Source organism: Rhinolophus sinicus, chromosome 14, assembly GCF_057876585.1.
Source record: "Rhinolophus sinicus isolate RSI-liver-muscle chromosome 14, RSI-T2T, whole genome shotgun sequence".
In the NCBI taxonomy this organism is placed as follows: domain Eukaryota; kingdom Metazoa; phylum Chordata; class Mammalia; order Chiroptera; family Rhinolophidae; genus Rhinolophus; species Rhinolophus sinicus.
In genome coordinates, this window is record NC_142514.1 from 153,296,761 (window position 1) to 153,322,522 (window position 25,762).

The window sequence follows — 25,762 nt, forward strand, 5'->3', positions numbered from 1 at the left end:
ACTCAACGGTACGTAACACACACTGTCTTGGCAAATGTCGTTTCAGTTCTAGCTCTACTCCATACTTTGAAGCTATATGATCCCCAAGGAAGCACGCATGCTTTCTGAGTCCTAGCCTTCTCACCTGTGAGATGGGGATAATTCTCTCCCCATCCTACCCCTCACTCCCAACACACGCGCACATACATGTGTGCACGTACACACACGTGCATACACACACAGGAGGCTGTTGCCATGACTAAATAATACACTGAGTATAAGAGACTCAGATAGACATTGTTATGAGAGTCTGAACATCACGACTGGTCATTCTGACGATGACTGGAAACCCTGCCAAGATCCCTTGTCACTTAAGAAGGATTTAATTATGCTCACTACACAGCCCCTTCTAGCATCAGAAAGTGAGTGGCTGCAATGCATTTCATAATGACCCTCCACAAGACCTGAAACCAAGAGGTTAATACTCTGAGAAAATGCATTAACCGAATACTGAATTCCTGGAGCACTCTAGGGAACCATGGCTTCCCAGGACCTTTCTGGATCAGTCATTTATAGGTGTGTATTAGTACACAATGTACACCGGTTTCTAGAAAGCAGGATTCAGCAAAAGGGAGCTGGACTCAGACTCTACCACCAGGGGGCCAGTTACAAATGGATTTTGGGCATTTATTCCAGTTTTGCAGAGGCTTCTTTGTGAAATGTCAGGAGATCTGGCCTTATAGTTCAGATTCTGCTGCCTATAACTTTGGGCAAGCTCCTCGACCTCTCAGCCTCAGTTTCCTTTCACATTTGCCTGTCTTAGACGAATGAGCCCTGCCTGGGCTGCTATGTCCTCTGCTGTAAAACAGATGCCGCAGTTATTATGTGTCGTGTGCTGATGGTGTGCCTGCCCCGTGCTGAAGCTCTCCATGTGTTCTTTCACTCATCCTCACAGCCCTGTGAGATGGGTGCTATTACCTCCTAGCTGACAGATGTGGCAGCAGGCTCAGAGAAGTGCAGTAATTTGCCCCAGATCGCACAGTGTTAAGTCGCAGAGTTAGGATTCAAACCCTGGTCTCTTTGATTTGAAACCCTGTGCTCTCAACCAGTAAACCAGACTCCTGCCTACTAGAGAGCAGTTGCGAGGAAGAAATGAAACAACACTTATTACTATGGGCCTCCTGGGTGCCAGTAGGCTGTATCCCTCCTCTACAGCACGTGAAGGCCGGAGGTGCTCCAGGTTCTGGGGTTGTGGGGTACATATGCATCTTGAAAACACAGGGGAAAGATAGGACCGCCTAAAAAATATTTACTGCTATGCTCCCTTAATTCATGAAGTCAGCCACACTGTGGAAATAATGGGCAGGGGTGATGGATGAAATTCCTCTAAATGTTCTAAAGTTGGAGATCTGAAGGCCAGTTTGGCAGGGAGAGAACCTTGCTGAAGACTAGAGTAACACACTCATGTTCAAGCATTAGCACGGATTTCCCTAAGCTGATGGTCCCCGAGGTGACTGTGCTGGATTCCAGTGAGGAAAAGCTGTGACTGCGAAGGCAAGGGTACGAGCCTTCAGAGAAGCTGGACAATCCCTCTCCACCCCCACTCCGACCTTCCACTGCTTACACAGAGAGGATAAAAGGACACACGAGGAAGACACCGCATTTTTAAACCTTAGGCTGGATCGCACTAAAAATAGAACTGTGATTCAAATGTCTATTATTGAGTCCTCTGCTTTTGCACTCTCAAACCAGATTGTTTCACCCCTCATGTAATCTAACTCCCCAAGGTGCTCATTCTCACGGCTTAGAGACACAGGGAAGTAAGAATTACTGCGAATCTAATGAGCAGTTGGTCCCATGCTGGGCCCTTTACACCCACCCATGCTCTCATCTGTGCTGTACAACCACCCTCTGGGGCAGGTAGCATGACTCCCATTTTACAGATGAGGAAACTGAGGCCCACTTAGGTGAGATGGCTTGTCCAAGGTCACTCAGCTAGTAAGTGGCAATGCTGTGAACAGAACCCAGGTATGTCTGGCTCCAGAACTCATGCTCCTTCAAACACATATGCTGCTGTATTTCAAATAAGCAGCTTGAGCTTCATTTTATGCTTAGTGAGTGATGAAAGAGGCACTGCCATCCAATTTACCTATGGCTCTGGGAAGGGCTCAGCGAAGCAGCCATTGGAATGATTCACCCTTGATTGACAAGAAGCCTTCTCTTGGTTAAAGCTTCGGCAGCTGCTAAACCTGCTACGCCACCCCACCCTCTCCAGCCGGCTCAGGGAGGTGGAATTATTTATATAGGAATTGCAGTGGCCTCCAGGCATGATAATCAGACACTTTTAGGTGATAAAAATGTCATAAATCATAATAAAGGACGAGAGGAGGCAAGCTTGGGAAGATAACAGGAGAGAGGATATTCTGAAAAGCGGGGTGGTAGATACAGATGAATAGAGTAACTCCCAAAGTTTACAAATCCACTTTCCTAGCAATGTCTTCCTCTGATTCTCATAACACCCTGTGAGGTAGATGTCAGTGTCTCCATTTCATAGATGATGAAAATGTGGCTGGTTCTAAAAGGTTAAGGTCTAAGGCCCAAGGTCAGACAGAAGCTGGGGTATGAACCTAGTCTCCCTATTGCCATCCAGTGCTTCTCCCAACCCAGCTCCTCCTTAAAGTTGTGAAGAGAGAACTCTGTGAGCACTGGTCTTGCTCCCCGGCATGACAGGACCACAGAGGAGTAAGTGGCTGTGCCAGAATCAGAGAGGCAGCACAGAGTCTGGAATTCTGGGCTTGGGAATCAGAGCAGTTTTTCAAATCCCGCCGTAGAGAGCTGCTAGTTGTGTGACCTTGGGCAAGTCACTTAATCTCTCTGCCTTGATTTCCTCACTTGCAAAATGTGGCTAATAATAGTACGTAACTTACATGGTTGTTGTGACAATGAAATGGAAACAAAACCAACCATACATGCCCTGTGCCCCGCACTGGGCGAACGCTTGGTAAGTGTTAGTTGCCACCGTCTTCATTATTATCATTAGGAGGTGCCCGGCACACTGCTGGGGTCACAGGAGGTGCTCAGTGAATGTTCATCCCCTCTCCTTCCTCATGCTCCCAAACCTCCCAGGGTGCACACCCCCGCTCCGTTATCTGCAGCTCTGTAGAGAAGGGGTCTAGGGTTGGCAACGGGGAGAGCAGAGGGTGCTTCTTCCCAGGCAGCCAGACTGGGCTGGACTTGTTTCCACTGAGCTGCTACACGAAGTCGTTCATCATACCTTGTGTTACATGCTTTCAGCTCCCTCCCCGGAAATCAGCACCTCCATCCTGTACGTTCCTCAAGGAGAAAGCATTCACGTATATGGGCTCCTACTGAGCACATAACCCTTGCAATGGCTTCTTGACAGCGAGGGAGGAAGTTTTGCAGGATGGGTAGATCCCTGCAAAAGGGGGCTATAAAAGCAGTCAGTGCCCTGGGCCACATTACACAGCAGCGGGAATAATCACAGGCTGGTCACACTGATGGAATGCTATCAAAGGCATCACAACACCACAGCCGATAGCCAGGCCTCTTCCCAGAGACACTATCCATATACACATGAAGAAACATTACTTTGGTAGGTTGACTTCACTGCCCTTCTCTTCAGAAACAACCCCCTGAAAGTCTTCATTCCAACCTCCTCGTTCTGTATGGATGTTCCACAGGCCTCTCACACCTGGTTATGCTCAAAGAGAAACTCATCACCTTACCTAAGGCCTACTCTTTTCTCTCCTCATGCATTTCCCTTCTCAATGATGACACATCCACCCAGTCTACCAAGCAGAAAGCTGGGTACCATCCCTGATCCTGCCCATTCTTCTCCTTCCTTCTCAACCCTGCTCACACCAGGTCACTTAATTCTAACAAGCTGCGCTCAGTCTTTCAAATCTCTTCTTACTTTCTATCTCAGTTGTTACTACTTAATTCAGGTCCTCCTCACCCCTCCCTTAAGGTAATGCTCTGCTTTCTCTGCTTCCAGGTTCTCTCACCTTCACCTTGGCCTCCCTACTGTCCCCAGAATAATTTTCTTAAAATACAAGTTGAACCATGTGATGGTCACTTTTCATGCCAATTTGTGCCTCGTTATTCAATCAGGCACTAATTAATCTAGGTGCTGCTGTGAAGCTATTTTGTAGATGTGATCGACATCTATAATCAATCGACTTTACGTAAAGGAGATTATTCTGGACAAACTGAGTGGGTCTGACCCAATCTGTTGAAAGGTCTTAAGAAGAGAACTGAGGTTTCCCTAAGAAATTTCTGCCTATTGACTATAGCATCAGCCTGCCCTTCCTGAAGATTTGCCCCATGGATTTCAGACTGCCTCGCCGTCGTCCACAGTCGTCTGATTCTTTGCCTTAAATCTCTTAATACACGTCTCCTATTGAGTCTATTACTCTGGTTAAACCTGGGATGATACACCCTGTTTCTAAAACAAAACTATTATTTTGATAGAACCTACTAGACTGGTAAAAATTGATAGCTGGATCATTCCAAGTTTTGGCAAGGATGTGGAGCCACGTAAATCTTTACGTACTGCTGGTGTCATGTATCAGGCATTAAGCTGGGTTCTTTACATATATTACCCATTTAATTGCCATAATAATTCTTTGAGTATTTTCATTCTCTTTATCCATCTAGGAAAACTGAGGCTCAGGAAGGTTGTAATTCACTCCAAGTAAAACACCTAGAAAATGACAGAGCTGAGATTTGAAACCTAGACAGGTTTCTCTCATGAACTTACACTGTCCTCCAAAAATCACATCAAATTTATTTGAGAATTATAATAAAACAACATTAAGTCTACAATAGTCTATCTGGCTTTTTATGCAAAATTATTTCCTAACCATATTTATAGTTTTTACAACATCAAGAAGTCTATATAAAGCAAGGTCAGGGGGACAAAGAACCAGACTATTATCTTTATTTTTATAGTTGTGCAATTACAGTCTTTGGAGGGCAAGCAAATTACTTAAAGTCACAAAAAGTGGAAGAGTAACAAAAGCATCTGAACAGTCTAAAGGGCCAGATTACAAAGATATCTTCTCCCGGAGACAAGCAGTCCTGGATTTGGAAGGTGTGACAGTTTCAAACACTCCCTTCTGAGAACACACAGTTTGAAGCAAAGGGCTGAGTGGTGAGAGATCTGCTTTCTCAGTTGGCTTGGGTCTCTCATCTAACTAGCTCACAACTGGAACCTGTCATATATATGGGACAGTAGCATATTTATGGGACAGTTAGATGCTCAGATTCTCCCCAAGACACAACCAGCAACCTACCTCCTGCAATCCCTAAGGGAGCACTAGACATTTATTCTCTGGAGAAACTGGAGGCCCTGGATTCAGGGAGAAGCAGATGTACTGGAGGGTGGGAGTGAGGACACGGATGAAACAAATGGTTTAAGGGACAGTCTGTCCAGAGCGATGGAACCCCAAGCTTTCTTCCTCCATCCTGTTCCACAAAGTCATATATACTCCAAGGCAGGAGATTAGGGGGGAAAAGTCCATAAATATTGATCTCTGGAGGTCTACCAATGAAAAACCTTCCCTTACCCCTCAGCCCAACATTTTACAAGGAAATCCACCATTAGTGAACTGTCTCCATGCACAGAGTCTCACTTAGTGTCTTATTTTCCAATATGAACAGATAGCCAAAGGTCACCAGGTCTTCAAAGAGGAAAACTTGTAACAGTCACGGTCTCAGCAGAAGATAGACAGCATGAGGAGAGAGTTTAATAAAGGAACCACTCAGAGGCATGGGCAGGGAAACCAACAAGGGACAGGTTAGTATCTCAGGGATGTCAGGTAAAGCTAGAGCTTTCCCACCTCTAAGCCTGTGCGGGCAAGGGAAGGGAGCAGTTACCAGAACCAGAGAGGGTGGGCTGTGCAGAGGGACACCAGACTGGAGCTGTGGCCCTTGACAGAGGGCTGGAGCTTTGGTGATGGAGCAGGGAAGGAGCTGGGGGAAATACACACCCTGAAGTCACTCTTTTCCAGTCCTCAGGTTCCCTGAATCCAACCAGAAGCCAGAGGGCAAGGGAGACTGCTAATTCAGGCCACAAAAGAACAGTGGTGAGGGGTGGGGGATGGGGGGGTGGGGGTCCACTCAGCAGGGCGGGAAAGGGTGGAGAGCCCATCTGGAGGGCAAAGGAAAAACATCCAGCACAGTCTCCAATATGTAAGACAGAACCCAAAACAAAGAAAAAGAAAGGTGGGGGTAGGGGGAGGAAGAAACAGACAAGGCAGAGAGCAAAAGAAAACATTTTTTTAATACTCTACAATACTATCCACTCAGAAACAATAGATGATAAGCCCATATGAATAAGAATAGTTCATTATTTTTCTTAAAACAAATTAAAGAATAATAAAAAGCCCTTAGAAATTAAAAATTGACAGCCAAAATAATAATTTCATTAGAAAGGTTGGAAGATCAAGTCAACGAAACTTCCCAAAAAGTAATCAAAAAAGTAAAAACATGCCAACAAGAAAGGAAGCGAAGGGAATTAGATGGTAAGTCCAGGAGAGTCAATATACACCTAATACAAGTCCCAGAAAGAAAAATAAGGAAAAAATTATCAAATAAATACTTCAAGAAAAAATTTCCAGAACTGAAGGGCATAGCCTCCAGACTGAGGGGGCTCAATAAAGTACCAGGGCAATGAATAAAAAAGACTCGCACCAAAGCACATTATCATAAAATTGCAAACACCCACGATAAAGAGAATCTCTAAAAGTTTCAATGAGGGGAAAAATAACCTGGTCACAGACAAAGAAACAGGAATTGGCGGGGGGAAAAACCAGCAGGAAAAGGATTTCTGACCTAGAATCCCATCCACAGCTAAACTATCCATCAAGTGTGAAAACAGAGTCAATATATTTTCATAAATCCAAGGAATCAAAAAATTTATCCCCAACTAATCTTTCTCAGGAAGCTTCTAGAACACGTGCTCCATCACAAATGAGAGACTAAAGGAGGAAGAAGAGAGGGAGCAGATGAAACAGGGTAAAGAGAAATCGAGAGGGTAATGGTCGTGCAGGCTGGAGTAAGGCTAGACACTCTGCTGGAACACACACCAACCAAGCAATCAGCAGAGTGAGGGCAGTGGCTACGTCCTGTGTGCTCTCACCCCATCCCCGGGGCCTAGCTTCGTACTGGGCAAAGAGGAAGAGTATTTCACCAATATACGTCTGTGGCATTGAGTTAAGACTAGAGGAACTAGAGAGGTGACAAAGAGCACCGTATGGGAAGAGGAAACCAGCAGAAAGAGCACTGAAGTGAGTCAGAAACCCCTACTCTGTGCCAAGAGCTTGTCCATAAGCCACACAACTCACTCCAATGACAAGCTCTTACGGAAGCTATTATCTCAATCCTTAGAGATAAGATTTAGAGAGGGCAGCACCCTTACCCACGGTCACACAGGTATGAAGCAGCAGAGCTGGAATTGGAGCCCATGACTTCCTAACTCCAAGGCCTCGGCTCCTTACACTATATTATGCTGCCTGGAGAAAATCATGAACCTTTCTGGGATTCCATTCCTCTTTTGTACAATGGGGACTGCACTTTCCCTGAGAACTTCAGAGTTACTAGGAGAATGAAAGGGGATGGCTGCGTAGAAGTGCCTTGGCCAGTGCACACACCTAAGAGGCTGCGACATATGCGTGCCCCACTAGGGCTACACTGCGGCGCCTCCTGACCAGGTCAGCCCCCTGGCTGCCGTGAGACGGAGGGACTGGCCTGGGCTTTGTCGTTGCCACTAGGACAGGGCAGGGTCCAGGCCAAGGAGTCTGATGAGGATTCTGGAGCCACAATGCCTGGTCAGAATAATCAGACATCCAGTGTGCTGAAGACCAAAAGGTCAGCAGCAGCTTTCTGGTCTCAAACTGAAAAGCACAAACTTACTGAACTTAATATCTTACAAAACCACAAACCCGCTGCCACTCCTCCCAGATTCTTCTGTTGAACTGCCACTAGCTTCTGAACACAGATCAAATCAAGTCACTCCCCTGCTTTAAAACTTTTCTTGCTCCCTGTTACCCTGCAGGAGGAAGTCCCAGCTCCTTAGCCTGGCATTCAAGACTTTCACGATGTGGCCAGACTCCCCTGCAGCCTCGTCTCCCACTGCTCCGTTCCTCTCCCAATCCCCCTTTTCCCCTCAACTTGCCGTGCCTCCGCCACGCTTTGGTTCATCTTGATCTCATTCCCCGGGATGCCCTTCTAGTTCTCCTACCCACCCTTTAAGACCCACCTCAAACATCATCTCTTCTGAGAAGCATTTCCCAACCCCATGTAAGGGTGAAGGCACGAGTTTATGGATGAATAACGCACAAGTCTCAGAAAGTGTCAGAGCTGGACAAGACCTCAATGATTGCCTTATCCAACTCTCTGATTTTATCCAAAAAGAAAAGGAGGCCCAGAGAAGGAAAGTGGCCTGCCCAAGGTGACAGCTGCTGGCATGTAGTCAGGTCTCTTGGCCCAGGGCTCTTTCTACAACATGGTGCAGCCACTTAATGAATGAATAAATCCATGAATGGCTAAATGGGTGAACAGAACATTGCTGAAGCCCGGCCCAGAGAGCACACTTGGAATAACCAGTCATAGCTGCTCTGCATGTAAAGGCTTTACGTGCACCCAGGAGGAAGAGGGGAGTCCACAGAGACAAGAGGCAGCAGGGACAGCAGCAGGGTAGGTGGTACTTAGGGCCACCACACAGACTGAGGCCTGTGGGTTCAAAGGGGCAACACCGTGGGTCTAGGGGAGATACCACGGTGCCGCCCAGGCAGAGGAAGCTTGCTCCATACAAGGAAGAACAAAGCAGGCTCATGGGCTTGACTGCTTGGCCATGGTCAAAATTGTCCCATGCCATATGGTCCCCTAGGTGCTATGCTCGGAGGAGAGACTGGGATAAGGGCTGGCCTCTGCCCTTTCAGGCAAGTATGATCCTTATGGCTTTGCAGTTGCTTTTTCCTGGCTTCCAAAGTCACTGCAGGCTATCAACTTGGTTGATGCTGTTTGGTATGCTACTTAAGCCAAAGCCTGACCTCTGCAAGGAGGTAGCATAATGTAAACCTCAGTCAGCAGATGTTGGTCTGAATCCTGAGATCTGTCTCCTCTTTGAGTCTCCATTTTCCCATCTGGAGTACAGGGACAATTATCTGTCTTCTGTCTGCCTTGCATGGTGACGATTAAATGAAATGGTATATGCAAAATGTTCAGATTGGTGCCAGCACTTAGTAGGTGCCCAAATACTGTCAGTTCTCTTTTACTCTGTAAAAAGGCATTATCTTTCTTTAAGGCTTTTATCTTCTGTAATGGTCGACTTCGGAAGTGTCTTCCTAAATAACCCGTAACAGCTGCACACTGACTATACAATAAAGCCAATGTCATTGGAGAATGGGCCCTAGCTGACCCTCAGCTGTCTTGCTGGTCGACCACTTGTCCTTCAACCATGACTGACACTTTAAAGCTTTCCTCCTTTTGATCCTGTTGATTCCTCAGCACAGAATCCTCCTTACTCTTCCCCCACTCAGGAGCTACCTCTTTCATGAAGATTTCCAAAATTAATCATTCCTTCCTCTTCACTTTCCCCTAATTCTTATCACTCTCTGCTTTGTGTTCACTCATTTATTCATTCATTATTTATTAAGTGCAGATTATGAGCCAAGCTTAATTCATAGCTCTCTTTCCCACTAAATGTGAGCCCCACGAGGTAACAATGGCTTGCTGTATTCCTCCATAGCATCCAGAATGCAACATTATTAGCTACCAGCAAGGTGAAGGGAGTGAACGAGGAAAACAGTATATGTAACATCCACTCAGTGTTTAACAAACATGTGAAGCCCCTGCTGCCTACAAGGCAAGTGTAGAGAGTTAGGGTCTATTAAGACGTACAACACATTATGTGGACCTGAGGACAGACTTGAATGGTGCAGCCAAGTTTAGAAACAATTCTCAGATGGGGATCCTAGGGCCCAGAGAGGGACAGTAACTGCCCAGGATCGCACACTCAGAATGGTCTAAATCAGCAAGATTGAAAATATTAGGTTGGTGCAAAAGTAACTGCTGTTTAAAAGGTTAAAAATAATTGTGAACACCACACTTACTTCTGCACCAACCTAATACCTGGCAAGGCTATGGCACGACTGGAATTCTCATATATTGCTGGTGGGATTGGTACAACTGCTTTGGAAAACTGTTGAGCAGTATATACTAATGTTATACTATGACCTGGATATCCTACTTTTAGTTACCTACCCAAGAGAAATCAATGTCGACAAAAAGGGCACATGTAAGAATGTTCGTAGTAGCTTTATTCACAATCCTAAACTGGAAACTCACCAAATGTTCATCAACAGCTAAACGGAAAAGCTGTGGTATATTCATATAGTGGAATATGACTGATCAATACAAAAGAACTATTGCTACACACAAAATGGATGATTCTTACATTGTAGACACAATATGTTGAACAAGAGTACATGCTGTATGCATTATTTAGATGAAGTTCAAGCACAGGCAAAACTCATCTCTGGAGACAGAGGTCAGAATATTGGTTACCTCAGGGGATGGGGTATTGACTGAGAAGGGGTATGAGGTGGCCTTCTGGAGTGCTGGAAATGTTCTCTATCTTGTGCTGGTGGTGGTTTCTTAAGTGTATATACATATATAAAAACTCATCAAACTGCACCTTTAAAATTTATTTGTGCACTTTATTGTATATCGAGGTGTGATCAAAAAATACAATTAATGCTGCTGTCGAGTGCCATCCAATGGAAAGGCAGGGATCTTTAATACATTCCAGAAGTGGAGTGTCAAACCTTAGTAACAGCGTTTCACAAGTTTCAACTTGTTTGGTGCAGTCAGTCAGGTGTGAGCTACGGTTGAGAGGTGTGTTTTAAAGTGTACCATAAATCATGGATCACAGACAATGCATTAACATGAAATTTTGTTTCAAATGGCAAAAAGTGCTAAAGAAACACATGAAATGTTAAAATTAATTTATAGTGATGCTGCAGCGACTATGAGGATGGCTTACAAATGGTTCAAGCGATTTCATAACGGTTGTGAAGTGAAGAGGAGGGATCAGGATGTCCTTAAACATCAAAAACCCAAGACAGTGTTGAAAGAGTCAATCAAACAGGTGATTTACTATTGGACATTTCCGAGGATCTGAACATCTTATGGCTCCATTCAAAGCATTTTAACAACAGATTTGAACATGAGGCAAGTGAGTGTGACATTTGTTCCATGAATTTTGACTGCTGAACAAAAGCAATAGCATTTGTCAATTTCGTTGGCATTGCGTGATCGTGCCGCTTCATATTCCAGCTTTTTAAAACATGTCATCACCGGAGATGCAACTTGGGTCTATGGTTATGATCCTGAGACCAAGGTTCAGAGTTCTCAATGGAAATCACCCAGTTCTCGTGCGAAAAAGTGCATCAATCAATATCTATGAGTAACATCAAAGTGATGTCAATTGTGCTTCTTGACCTTGATGGAATTGTGTGAGCTGAGTTTATACCCAGGAACACTATAGTGAACTCTGACTATTAAAAGGGCTTATTAGAGCATTTAAGAAATGATGTGCATAGAAGATGGCCTGAGAAATGGGCAAACGTTTTCATCCTCCATCATGACACTGCTCTGTGTCACATATTGCTTCTAGTACAGCTATTTCTGTTAAATGAATACATTATGGTGTGTCCTCATCCACCTTATTCACCGGATCTGGCACCTTGAGACTTCTGGCTCTTCCCCAAGGTCAAAATGACCATGAAAGGTAAATGCTTTGAATTGATTCAAAATATAGAGGCAGCCACGACAGCACAAATAAAGACACTCACGAAAGAGGACTTCCAGAACGGCATCAGAAAGTAGCAAGAGTGATGAGATAAGTGTGTTCAAAGTGAGAAGGAGTATTTTGAGGGGGATTAATGGCAATGTGTCTTGTACTGTAATAAATTTTATTTTAAATTTAAGCATTCACCGTATTTTTTGATCACACCTCGTATGTTGTACCTCAATTAAAAAGTAAAACAGGATTTCTGGTCAAGATGACAAAGTATGTAAATGGTGTGCTTACCTCCTCTCACAACCACGTCAAAATGACAACTAAACTACAGAACAACCATCACTGAGAATCGCCTTAAGTCTAGCTGGACCGAAGCCCTACAACTAAGGGCAGAAGAAGCCAACTCGAAATTGGTAGAAGGGGCAGAGACAAGGAACGGGCTGGTCCCACACCCGTGTGTGACCATTAAAAATCAGGAGGGATATCTCAGCTGTGGAGGTGGAGGTCCCCCCTGGAGGAGCAAGGGGTCCCATCACCACACCAGGATCCACAGCGCAGGGTTCCAGTGCTAGGGAGAGAAATCCCTATAACTTCTGGCTGTGAAAACCAGCAGAGATTGTGGCTGAGTGAGGCGAGGGTGGCTGTACTCCCAGGCGCTCCTCTTAAAGGGCTGATGCATGGACTTACTCGCTAATGGACTCACTCACTCTGAGCTCCAGCGCTGGGGCAGCAGATGGAAAGGTGACAGGGACATATGGGAAGGAACTGAGCTGTCTGGCTACAGGCTGAGGGCTGGAGGGGCAGCTTTCTCCCAGATGGAGGAGCTGGTGGAAGCCATTATTTCTTTGTTGAGCCTTCCCTCTTCCCTGCGTGCAGATGCAGGCAGCTGCCGGATCTAAGTCTCCATCAACCTGGCCAACACCATTTGTTTGCCCCACCTCGGTATTGAGACCCCCGCCCCACCCAACTTTTCCGGCACACCCAAGCTGCTTCCAGTGGCTTTTCCATACAAACCGCCTGCCTTGGCTCATGCTGCAGACTTTCCTAAAGTCTCTCAAAGGTTCACAAAACCCAAACAAACAACATCTGGCTTTGATGTGTCCCATACCTCTGGCTGAGCAGCCCTAAGGCCGGCACTAGCAGCAGCCAGCCTGAGTTCACGGCTTGGGCTCTAGCGGCACCTCCAAGCACAGTGCAGAGACAGTATTAGGGAGGCTGCAAAAACAGGCACTCTTACACATGGCTGGTAGGAGTGAAAAATGGTATAATTCCAATGGAGGCCAATTTTGCAGTATCTTGCAAAATAAATACACTTAGTCTTTGATATAATAACATCACTTCTAGGAATTTATACTGCAGCTACACTCTCTCACACATGAAGTAACATATATACAAGGTTATTCACCACATCATTACTTGTAATAGCAAAAGACTGGAAATGACCTAAATGTCCCTCAACAGGGCACTGGTTAAATAAATCATGGCATACAGGTACACCAGAATATGTTGCTAGAATAAGGAACTGGGAAGGCTTTTATACTGATATGGAAAGACTTCCCAGATAAATTGTTGAACAAAAAAAAAATCAGACATTAAAAAGTATATACAGTATACTACCATTTAAGTAAAAGGGGGGATAACAATATATCTTTGTATTCACTTATATTTGCAAAAAGAAACTAGAAGGATACAGAGGAAACTAATAATAGGCATTAGCTTCATGTGGTGGAAGGGTTTTTGGACACTGGACAGATGGGGGATACGGTAGGAGGAAGGTTTTTCATTTTAAATCTTTTTACGCTTTTTGAGTTTTGAATCATGTACGTGTATTAATTATTTTTAAAACCACATAAGTAAATAATTTTTTAAAAAGAGGTAAAGGACAATGGAAAGGGAACGAAGACTCCTAAAAGGGGTAGTTTCCCAAAACAATGTCATCAATTTCACGATTTTATCTGGTTATTATGCAGAGAACTGCTTAATCTAAAGCAAAAGAGATTTAGGCTGGATACACAGAAGAACTTGCCAATGTGAAAGGGAAATAAATATTGAAATGAAGGGTTGAAATAATCTTATCTGGTGACCTTAAAAGTAGGCCAGACTGTCACTGGTGTGCACGAAGGCAGCGCCAGGTAGCAGGCCAGAGGCTCTGAAGTTAGATTCCTGGGTTAAAGACCTGAGACACAGATGCCTCCCGAGCACCCTATGACCTGGGTGGGCAAACTGCTCAGCCTAAGCTTCAGCTCCTATCACCTAGAAAACGGAATTAACAATGGTGCCAACACACCAAGTTGATATGAGGACTAAATGGACAATACACTTTGCCTACACAGTGCACAGAACCACACAAGTCTGTACTTACCTCTAAGCTCTCTACAAGGCCCTGAGGTTTATAGGTGTTGCCTCTCAGAAATAGCCAGTGTCAAAACAGAGTTCTCTCTATTAAATTCTTACATGAACCTGTTTGATGGGTTTCAGGCCAAGATCAGACAGTCTGCCACACATATTACAAAGGTACGAGAGTTCAACCATTGGAAATCATTAGCGAAATGAAAAAAAAGCAATCCTTGCATAGATTATACCTCCAATTTGGTGAAAGATTTGACTTTGCTTGGAGGAGGAGGAGGCACCACACTTTCCTGCCAAATATCTAACCCTTTCACAATGTCTGTCTGGCGAGCCTGAAGCAGCCTGAGTGCTTCAGGAAAAGGCCATCAATAAAATCCTTTCCGAGGGTCTGTGTGGAGCAGGGAGAGAGGAAATGCAGTCAGCTCTTTTTGCTCTGCAGGAAGGGAAGGCTGAACAACTGCACATCAGGAGAGAAGGCAAACAAATTGCCCATTCAAGTCCAAATAAGCTCTTAGGGGAAGCAAAACAGCTGGAGTCAATTCAGCCACACAAGGAGGTGAGGACCCCAAAGACAGGGCTGGGCTGGGGGAGGCAGGCTGTCATCTTCTGAGCAAGTGGCGGTCACATGCCCTCGTCTCACCTCTGCTGACCTTAGTCTATGCCACGAATGGGAGCCAGCCAGCCAGCTTTGTCAGATGTGGAGGGAAATCTTGGGTGGAAAGGAAGAAAGAAAAGAAGCAAACTAGTGAACCTGCCAAGCGAGTGAGTACCTGCTGAGCACCTATTATGTGGCAGGCACTGAGCAAGCACCTGACATACCTGTGCCATTTGGAAGAACAACTTTAGGGTTGGGTATTGTGATGGTGATTTTTAATTTTTAAGATTTTATTGGGGAACAGTGTGTACTTCCAGGACTTTTTTCCAAGTCAAGTTGCTGTCCTTTCAATCTTAGTTGTGGAGGGCGCAGCTCAGCTCCAGGTCCAGTTGCCATTGCTAGTTGCAGGGGGCGCAGCCCACCATCCCTTGTGGGAGTCGAACCGGCAACCTTGTGGTTGAGAGGACGCGCTCCAACCAACTGAGCCATCTGGGAGGCAGCTCAGCTCAAGGTGCCAACTCAGCTCAAGGTGCCGTGTTCAATCTTAGTGCAGGGGGCGGAGCCCACCATCCCTTGCGGATTTGAGGAATTGAACTGGCAACCTTGTGGTTGAGAGCCCACTGGCCCATGTGGGAATCGAACCGGCAGCCTTCGGAGTTAGGAGCACGGAGCTCCAACCGCCTGAGCCACCGGGCCGTCCCGTGATGGTGATTTTACAGATGAGGAATCAGGCTCAGTGACAAAGGAAGAGTGATTGTACAGGCACATAGCTAGAAAGTGGCCAGGCCAGCCATGGCAAATGGCCTCAGCTCTCTCCCTCCTGCTTGTCACTTGAGCTTTTCTATGCTCAGTTCCCACAGTCCTGCCTTTGTTTAAAGCAGGAACTTGCACCATCTCACCATCCTTTCTAGCCATGGGGGTGCCTGGAGGCAAACACAGAAAAGGTCTAACAGAAGCTTCATTGGAAAACTAAGGAAAGAACAAAAGCAAATTGCAAAGGAAGGAGGGGGGGAAAGAAACCTGGAAGCAAATGAAGGAGCAGAGTAGAATTCTTTTGATCCCCTAGGAATCCTGAAATATGGTTTCTGTGGAGCTTGCCTCAGGCTGGATCATGCAGGTCCTGAGACCTGTCTGGGACAGGGAGAGCAGAACCTTAACCTGGAACAAACATGGACTATCAATGCTTCCAGGGCTGCTGGGATGTCCAGGTGCCCTAGATTGGGGTGCCCAGGATACAGTTTACAAATCCATTCTGCAGCTATGCTGAGTTCCTGCCCTGGACAGTTCCCTCTCTAGCTTCTGAGATTCCTACCCTGAGTCTCAGACCTCCTTATAGTCAACTTACAATCACTTCCTTCCTTGAGGTCTTAAAATAACAACAGGTAATATCAGCTAACATTTATTGAGCCTTTACTTTTGTCCCAGGCAGTTAGCACTTTATATAACAACCCTATGAGGTCAATAACATATTTCAGATGAGGTGCTTAATACACAGAGGGGGTAGGCCACTTACACAAGGTTACACAGTTCGTAAGTGAAGGAGGCAGAATCTGAACCCAGTGCCTGTGCCCTTCTTCAGCACTACCCACACTCCCTTAGGCCATAGGATGTAACAGAGTCGGAAGAGCAGTCTTGGAAGTCAGGCAGACAGCTCTACCGTTTACTGCTACTTATCCCTGGGCAACCTGGGTAACCTGTCTAACTTCTGAGTCTCCGCTGTCTTCTCTATAAAGTAAGTGCAACAAATACACTTTGTGGTGTTGTGTCCATTCAGGACAGAGTAGGTCTTCAGTTGTGTTCTTAACTGCCTCTATTTCACCTCCTCTTCCAATGTGATTGTCTGTTGTACATTCATTAGACATTAAGGCTGCTTCTACCCTTGAGCAAAGTTTGGCTTCTTTATATTCTGTTCTAGTCTATTCTGTAACTGTAAGGTGTGGGACCCAGCGCCTGGCTCTGTGGGGCTGGATCTCAGGGAATGAAAGTGAAGGCAGGGAAATCCACGTACAGTGGGCAATGGCAGAAGGACAGAGGGGAGATGCTGGCTGCGAGCACAGACTTTCAGCTGGTAGGAAGTGTCCTCCTCCAGCTTATCTCCCCCTCGCTGGCCCCCTGCCACCACCAACAGGCACTTCTTGTGACCTCCTGCTGCAGGGCTTGCACCCTGCAGGGTCCCCACTGAGAGCCCCACTCCTCACACGGGTACGTAGGTACGGAGATATGTTCAGAGCCCTGTGACTGGGCCCACCTTTCCCGGCTCTGGAACCATTTATCCTGCCAACTGTTGAGCTAGGCCCTAGGCACTGGAGACAAAACAGAAAATGACAGGTCTGCCCTCAAAGAGTAGTTCACCAGCTCGCCCTGCTCTCCCGCTGCCTCTGGTGTTCTCCTCACTTGGTAACGCTGGACACACTTGGTAACGCTGGAGAGAATGTCAGCATTTCTCTCTTCCAACTGAGTACTTCGCTGTAACAGTTACATGAACAAGTGATTCTCCCCTCTCCCCACCCTGACCAAGAAAAATGAGAAATAAACAGAATTATAAATACAGAGGGTGCTAAATAATGTATATACAGTTTTAGAAAGGAAAAACCTGTATTAAAATTGTAATACTCAATATATACCAATAAGAAAAGATGAATACAAGTCACGTTTGACTTCTGCAATTACAAGAGGTGCTCAAAGTGGTGACCATCAGCGCCCAGACACTTCCGATTACGGCGAACTACTGCTTGAGCATAGATAACATCTCTTAAAATGTGTATACATTTTTCTGGCACCCCCGGTATATATGTATGTATTTCTTATGCACCCCTACATACCAGGTATTCACATACATTATCTCATCTCATCAACAGAACAACAATCCTGCAAGGGGGGATTATCCCCATTACATAGATTAAGGGGGGAAAGAATGGAAGCTCACACAGCAGTGGCACTGGTTTGAACCAGGGCTGTTCGCCTACGGAGTCTGTGTTCTTTCAACAGCCCCACGCTGGCCTCTGCCAGCACAGCCTGACACCCTGCTAGCTCTGGTCCCCTCCTTCGTCTGGATTTTGTTCTTTCAAGTATTTAGATTCCCTGCAATCTTCTTGTTTGTGCTGGTCCCCGAGGGAGCCAGCCTCTCCCAGTCCAGTGACAGCAGCAGTGACAATGGCAGCGGCAGTGGCATCCTAGGTACCACCTCGGAGTCTCTGATGAGCCTGTCTCAATTATACCCAGGCTGGAAGAGTTCCGCCACTGCTGCAAAGCATGCAGGTTTGCTGCTCCATTTTCTCTCCTCTGACTCCAGCCTCTTTGACTCCCCACCCCTCTGCCGGCTGGCAGCCTACCTCCTCTGCTGTCCTCGGTTCTGCCTCTCTGCCTCCTTACAGATCACGTTCAGGCCTGCAAAGCAGAGCTTCTAACTGCTGCCACCCCAGGCAGCTGAACCAGTCTAGCTCAATTCAGAAAAGAGTGCTCAAGTCTCTGCTGAGTGCCAGGCACTGCTCTGGGTGCCGCAAGTGGGCAGGAAGCAAAAGGAAAATGCAGGGGCTGTGCCCTTCAGAAGCCTAGAGCCAGAGACTGGGAGAAAAAGTAGACAGAGAACAGAAACTGCCAGCACAGGCAGACAGTGAGGGGGTTGTAATAGAGTCCTAAAATATCAGAGCTGGAGGGAACCTTGGTTTCCTGTTTTAACCCCTCCATTTTACAGGTGGGGGAACTAAAGCCCACAGGAGGGCAATTATTTGAAAAAAGTGATACCAGGTAGTAACAACCAGCACTTCTAAAACCCTTACTAGGAGCTAAGTACTGCTCCACATGCTTTACCTGGATTAACTCACTTACCCCTCTCAACCGCCCTCCGAGGTAGGCACTATTGCCCCTCTCATCCTCCCATTTTAAAGATGAAGAAAGTGAGGCCCTGAAGGGTTAAGTACCTTGCTTGTCCACGTTCACACAGTTAGTTATCGGAAACCTGTATTGAACGTAGGCCGTCGGGCCCTACATTGTTGTCTCTCTAACGTCCTGTGAGACGGAGACAGAATCTACACGCGGAAGTAATGAGAAGGCTTCTCGAAGGAATTACTCATAGGCCTGATTATGAAAGCAGTGAACCTTGGTTATCCAGTCAACTCAGAGAAAGCCTCGATTAACCAGAGGTTTGGCTTCCACTGGGAGTTCCTGAGCACCAGCAAACACAAAGCAGTGAGCGAACAGAGCCCCGTATTTCCAAAGAAAGAGCCAACAAGGAGGAAAGAGCTTTCGTGCAAGGGATTTATTCACAGAAACAGCAGTAGCCCCAGTCCTCTTCCCCTTTTTATGTCTGACTTTCCACACATGCTGCCCTCAGCCTAATAAGATCTTTCTTATCTTCAAATGCCACTTCCTGAGGCAGGGAGACCGGCTCAGGCAACTTAAAAAGATGCTCAATGATGTGGACTGAAATTTTTAGAAAAGGAGCTTCTATAATAGTCCAGCCTTGGTCAACCAAAGACTTCCATCTCCCAGAGTCCCCCCCACACACACACATACATGCTCCCTGGCTTTGGCCCACCGAGAGCCTTCTCCATTTCTGCCACAGGAGTTTCAGAACAAATAGTTACCAGTATACTACTTACCAGTCACTGCCAGATTATGCTCTGAGCCACAAGAGACCTGTAACAAGAAAGAAAATAAGTTATAGTAGAGAAATAAAATGTATAGATATTTCAGCCTAGATACTTTATGAATCACAGTTATTTTTTAATAATACCAACATCCATTTTGGGCAAATTCTAGGAAGCAGAAAGGGGCACCATACACAAAAGTTAAGACTATAATTACAACACACTCACAACTACATAAAAAGTGATTTTAAAAAAAAAAAAGGAATGGAAATACACCAAGATATTAAACTATTTGTCTTTAAGCAGTGAGACCATGAGTGATTTTTTAAATCCTTTCTTCCTTCTACTTTTTCATATTTTTCAAATTTTCTCTAATGAGCATGTGTTACTATAAAAATGGAAATACAAGGCAATACAAATGAGTTTTTGAAAACTGAACTCAAAAGACCATCATTTTCACCCAGACTAATAAAATGAGGAAAGAATTTGGTGGAAACATGGCTGAGGACAATTGCTTCACTTTCCTCATCTGCTCACTCTCCCTTTCACCTTTCAGTCACACAAACATCTGTAGTTCTGTGAACAGGACAGGCTCTCTCACACATCTGGGCCTTTCTTTGCACGTGCTGTTCCCCTGCTTGGAATGCCCTCTCGACCGCCTACCTAGAAAACTTCCCCTCATCCTTTAAAATCTCAAAGCACCACCAGGTCACCTTTGCAGTTGCTTCTAGGCAGCCTCAAGCACTCCTTTCATGGCACAACTTACATATACCCCCATTGTAGCAATTATCTTGTGATCTTTTACACTATTTTCCTGTCTCCTCACTAGACTGCAAGTGTTTGGAGAACAGGGCTGAGTCTCATTCACCTCCGTATTGCACAGATGGATTGTACAAGTCGGGGGACTTGGGGAACAGCTGCTGAGTTAGAGAATGGATGAAAGATCAAAGTACATGAAAGAACAAATACCTAATACACAAAAGACAATAATCTGGGGCTCTGAGTCCAGCATTTCCACCCAGCGAGAGGCACTTCTTGCCTTTCAGTCCCCACACGTCCAAACTGCTACCAGGAGGAAGTGACTGAGAATGTAAAAGCAGAAACGGTTCTCCGGGTACTAATTAAAAGGAAATCCAGACTCTGGGGAAGCATCCTGTGACCTTTATCAAGATGCTCACTTTAGTTCCTGGCAAGAGGGAGGCTTCAGGTACTTATGGAATGTCAATGCTGGAAGGGCCCTGGAGATCTCCTCCAATCTTTCCACATTATTAAGAGAAAGCTGAGGCTTGGGAAGAGGAAAGAACTTGCCTTGGATGCCAGAGCAAGTGTGTGTCAAAACTAAGACCAGAGCCCCTATGAATCCCACACAAGTTCCTTCCCTGATGCTATAGCTTCTCAGTCTTTCCCAGCGAAGGCTACTTGGAAGTGATATTCGGAGGAAATCAGCACAGGCCCCTGACAGTAACAGGCTCAAACATTTGAGCACTGGAAGCCAAATCACACACTGGTAGGTGAGAAGGGGCAACAAGGCTTCTGAGGCTTTTTTCCTTATAAAAGCTGTGCTTCCCAGATCCCGGCTTCTACGGCAAAGAGGGCTACCCACACGCAGGTGGACTCCCTGACAGTGTCTGGCAAAGAAGCACCTGTATGTTTTACCCCAGTAAACATTTCCAGGTTGCCTAGTCTCTGATCTGAGACAGGCTCTGCAGCTAATTTATCTGGGAAGCCCCACCAAGCCTCACCCAGGGCCATATACCAGCACAAATTCATTATGCTTCTTGGTTATACCAAGGCTGGCTCCCTAGGTTCTGTCATAGAAAGCTGTTTCAATTGAAAAACTGGAAAAAACTTAGATGTTGAACATTAGGGTAATGTAATGCTTATGTAAATTATGACAGAGCTCGCTGATGCACTATTACCCAGACTTAGGAAATGATGCTTACAATACAGGAAAATACTCATGATATCCTGTGAACTGAAAAATCGCCTAAAAACTATGTATGTCAGATGATATCAACTCTATAATAAAACATTGGGTAAAAGACAGAAGGGGACACATCCAAATGTTAACAGTGATTGCCTAGGCTAGGGATGGGGTAGGCATTACAAGTGTGGTTTTTCCTTTTGCTTTTTCTATGCTCTCTGGATTTTATTCCCCTTTCTTATACTCAGAAAATATATCTATTAAGAATGAGAAAAATAAATATAATGCTGTTCCCACCACAGAGGAAATAAATAACTACCTGTTATAAAATCTGTTATGTTCTGAAGTAGTGGGAGAAAAAGATTTGAAGGAAACATAACTAAATTATGAGGGCTGCCGCATCGTAGTGGTAGGATTATAAGATATTTTTTTCTTCGATTCTCTATTTTTCAAGTATTCTTTAACAGTGGTGGTAGCAGTAGTGGAGATGGTGGCAGTGATAAGAGCAGAAATTAAAGCCACCACATACTGAAGACTCACACGTGCCAGGCGTCATGCCAAGGCTCTTTATAAACATTCTCTCATCTTACTCATCACAATAATCTTTTCAGGTAGGTTTGACTTGGCTCATTTTAGACATAAGAAACTGAGCTCATACATATTAAATAACTTTTATAGCTAGCCAAGTGGCAGTAGCAGAACTAAAACCCAGGTCTGCCTGATCTTTAAGCTCCGGTTCTACACTGTTAGATCATATTACCTTTGTTTTTTTAAAAAAGGAAGCTATTTCATTTTACAAAATGCAGACAGAGTCCTGACTGCCAGGACTCACCCTGGGGCTGTGGACTGCAGAGCTGACCAACCTTGAGGACCAGGGGCTTCCGGAAACAAGCCACTGACAAATGCCAGCATCAGGCAGCAGATACGGCTCTGAATTAATGAGCGAGACAGTGATGAATGGATTTTGTCAAGGCTTCGTAGAGCTTGAAGCTCAAAGCTCCCTGCTGCTCCTTGCTGTCTGTGCACTGGCACAGAGGCCAGGAGACTGCCCACCGCAGGCCACAAAATCCCAGTGCTATACTCCTTCAGGAAGATGGTGTCAATGACCATTGGCTCCTGTCAGCATCTGCCCACTGCCCAGCTGCAGGCAGCTTTCTAGAAGACTCTGGGAACAGTGGCAGTGTGCCTAAGAGGAAGAGATTCCATGCCAGGAAGCCAGGTGGGAAACTCGGTCCTCTGCTTTCTGGCTCTGAGACCTCTGGCTAGGCCTCTCGGGTCTCAGTGTTCCCAGGTGTACAAAGTACACAACCATGTCTGTTCCTTCTGCCTCACAGAATGCTAGAGGACAAATGAGACACTCCATCTCCTCAGAGCCATGTGCCTCACCTTTCTTACATATAAATCTGACCGTGTCACGTCCCTGTACAGAACCCTCCACAGGCTCCCAGCATTGGGAGGGCAAAGGCTAAACTACACAGTATAGCTTACAAGGCCCTCAGAAGAAGGCGCCCATTTACCTCTCTGGCTTCATTTCTTTCCCCTGCTACTCATGAACCCCCACCCCCAATAACATATCCTCTTGGTTCCACTCACACCATATTACGTTTTATCTGAGAACATCATGCAATTTCAGGCTTTTCTACATACTATTCTCCTTGACTGGAATTCCCTTTCTCCCACTGTCTACCTGGCTAAATCCTTCAAGAGAGCTCAGATATCACCTCCTGGTGACGCCAGCCTGACTTCTCAAGGCAGAGCCAGCTGCCCACCCCTGGATACTCCCACAACACTGTGCATCATGGCCGTTATCACACACGAGAGGGCTAGTCATGCACTGCGCGTGTCTGTCTCTCACACATCCAGCAGGATGCCTGCCCAACAGTGTCTCTGCCACATAGCCCAAGGGCAGGGCATGAAGGCGGGCGGGGAATACAAAGATCAGGGGCCCAGGGAAGTTAGATGGTTCCCAAACAAGTGTGAGCAGTGGTATGGCCACTGTAGCCCAACTGGAGACAGGCACTGAGACGCAGTGAGGGCAGGCAGGGGATGGCACTACAAGAACAGTGTCGAGATGGCGGAGGCACCAAAAGCACAGCGGGATTGTTCAGAAACTCGAGCACAGCAAAGCACAGTAAACCAGCAACAGAGGTCAGTGCTAGGAGACCGAGTCCCACTATAGAGAAAGTAGGGTCCAGCTTGCTGGTTGGGACCTTCAAGAGAAAGGGGGCACCTCTCCAAGGGTGACGGGTGTGGAACAAAGGTGGCTGTGGACAACTGTCCTTGACGTGGTGCTGCTCAAGTACTTAGAGGGAGGTTTTCTGTTCAGGCATTTCAGCCTGAGGAGACAGAGAGGCAAAAGACAGTTTCCAAACCCCCAACTGCCACCGGGACAAGATCTCCCAGCAACCCTCCTGCCAGGCTAGCCTCCGTCAGTTCTTACGAAGGGAGTTGCTCAGGGATCTCCTGGCGGCTGGATCCCGCTAAATGCAGCTGCATGGGGATGAGCTGGGGCAAGAACTGACTGGTAGTAGATGCCCAGTGGATCTATGCTGAATGCATTAATGAGCTAAATGAATGAATAACTACATGAATAAGCAAAAAGTAGACTAACATGAAAATATCTGCCAAGTGTTGAATGTAAGCACTTTAGCTCTCAGCAGTACACTTATACCCTTTCTAAAAATAGCTGACTGGCCCTTTGGAGTGCTCATGGCCAGGCACGTGGCTAACTGCTTTGCCCGCTGTATCTCATTTAAACCTAGACCAAACCTAAGAGATGGTCTAGGCTGAGATTTGTCGCGGCTGCTTTACAAATGAGGCGACTGGGGTTCAGAGAGGTAAGGGAGCTCGCCCAGTGTTTTACAGCTAGTGCAGGAGCAGGATTCTGGGACCATTCAGATTCAACCTTTCTATCCTCCCAACTGTTTTAAGCCTTCTTGTTTGCATATAGGATGGAAATAAATCACCCACCCAGTTCCTGAACTTTTGGCAACCCTGTGCCAATTGTTAAGGGATCTTAAGCTGGGAGAATCCTAGACTTACAAGGCCCAAACCACATCTTCCTGGGGCCAGAGGGGTCCACCTCCGGACTGATCCAGAAGCTGCTCCAGAGCTTTTTCTTGAGGGAAAATGCTGTAAAAGGACAACAAAGCTTTGTCCTCTGCCTTTCCCACGGAAGCTATCACCTGACAGGGAACTCCACCAGATTTTACAACACTGAGCAAAGGAAAGTCAAGGCACGGAAAACAGAGTGGGGCGGGAACGCACAGGCTTCGGGGGAAGAAGCATTGAGATGCCAAGGAGAGAAAGCAGACAGGGACCGACCGCCTAGGGACCACCTTGGGACACGTGTGATTGGTTCCTGCCCCTGTCAGTGGGCCCAGTGGCCTGCGGATGCTATGGCAACGAGGTGCCTGTGCGGAGGCACGTGACACCGGGGGTTGGGCAGCCATTCCTGGGGACTCTGAGGAGGGATTCAAAGCCTGGGCTCCCCGCACCACTGAAAGTGCTTGGCAGGGAAGGGCTGGCCGCCTAGAAGGAGAAGCGTGCTGGGAACAGCTCCAGAAAGGCAGCTTCCACTGGGGTTTACAGGGAGGGGGATGGGTATCTCCGTGCAGCCTTTGCTAGAACTGCCCAAACCCTGTTGCCATGTGTGTAGAACTCTGTGGCGACAACCAGAATTTCCAAACCTGTTGGAAAAGCAGGGCTGGAAGGCTGGGCATGTTTCACAGACAAACTGCAGTCCTGTTAACCAATGGAGTTTTACCCCTCGGCTCAGAAATTGCCCCAAATGGAACCCATTGTGACAGCAGAGAGGCAGCTCAGCTGCTTGCTTCTGGAAGCACCTACCCTTAGAAAGACATCTTTAACCCCGAGTGTGAGGGCTTCAATTTTTGACTGAAGCCTAGATGTCAAAGGAGGTAAAAAAAAAATGAGACCTCCAGGCCCAGCGGCTCCATCTATCCTCCACCTCAAAGTCCTAGGTGAAGAACCCATTCTCCCTATAAAGCAAATTCCTTTTTTTCCAAAGCACATTATATACCTAAGAAAATGAAGCTTCAGTCAGGTTCTACTACCTCCTCAAGTGGAGAGGTTGGGGTGGGGGAGAAGAGAGCTAAAATGTGGTAAGGGCCTAGACAGCAGGCATATGACATTACAGAATTTCACTTTAGCTGCATATTACCTCACATGCTCAGCTGCTCTGAGAAGTGAGAATCTGTGTCAGCAAACACACTGGTCAGCGAACACACTAATGCCAGGTCACACTGGTCTATATACCCAGTTGGCCTTGATCCAAAGCCTATGAGCTGCACCACTATACATACTGCCTGCCTCTTCTGGTACTAGTCCCAGACTGCCCCAGTCAGTAAGGCTCAGATTCTCAAGTAACAGATCTCTGACTCTTTATCTCCCTCTGACTGTCTCCATCCTGTTAATTCTGCCTTCTCGAAGACTCTCAAATCTGTCTTGATTTCCAGCTGCTACCATCTTAGTTCAGT

At 46.2% G+C, this 25,762-nt stretch overlaps 1 protein-coding gene across 13 annotated transcripts in view; it reads right to left on the minus strand.

The window, feature by feature from the left end:
- Positions 1-25,762, minus strand: part of SERGEF (secretion regulating guanine nucleotide exchange factor) — a 194,543-nt gene that overhangs the window by 52,443 nt on the left and 116,338 nt on the right. For 11 of the 13 annotated variants that reach the window (XM_088791674.1, XM_074336098.2, XM_088791679.1 and 8 more), the window contains one exon: positions 19,352-19,388. In XM_088791674.1, the coding sequence (XP_088647800.1) occupies positions 19,352-19,388 (37 nt within the window). Of the gene's footprint in view, positions 1-3,329; positions 3,416-10,301; positions 19,173-19,351; positions 19,389-25,762 lie in introns of those variants that run through there. The other 2 variants (XM_088791683.1, XM_088791681.1) reach the window with 2 other exon arrangements.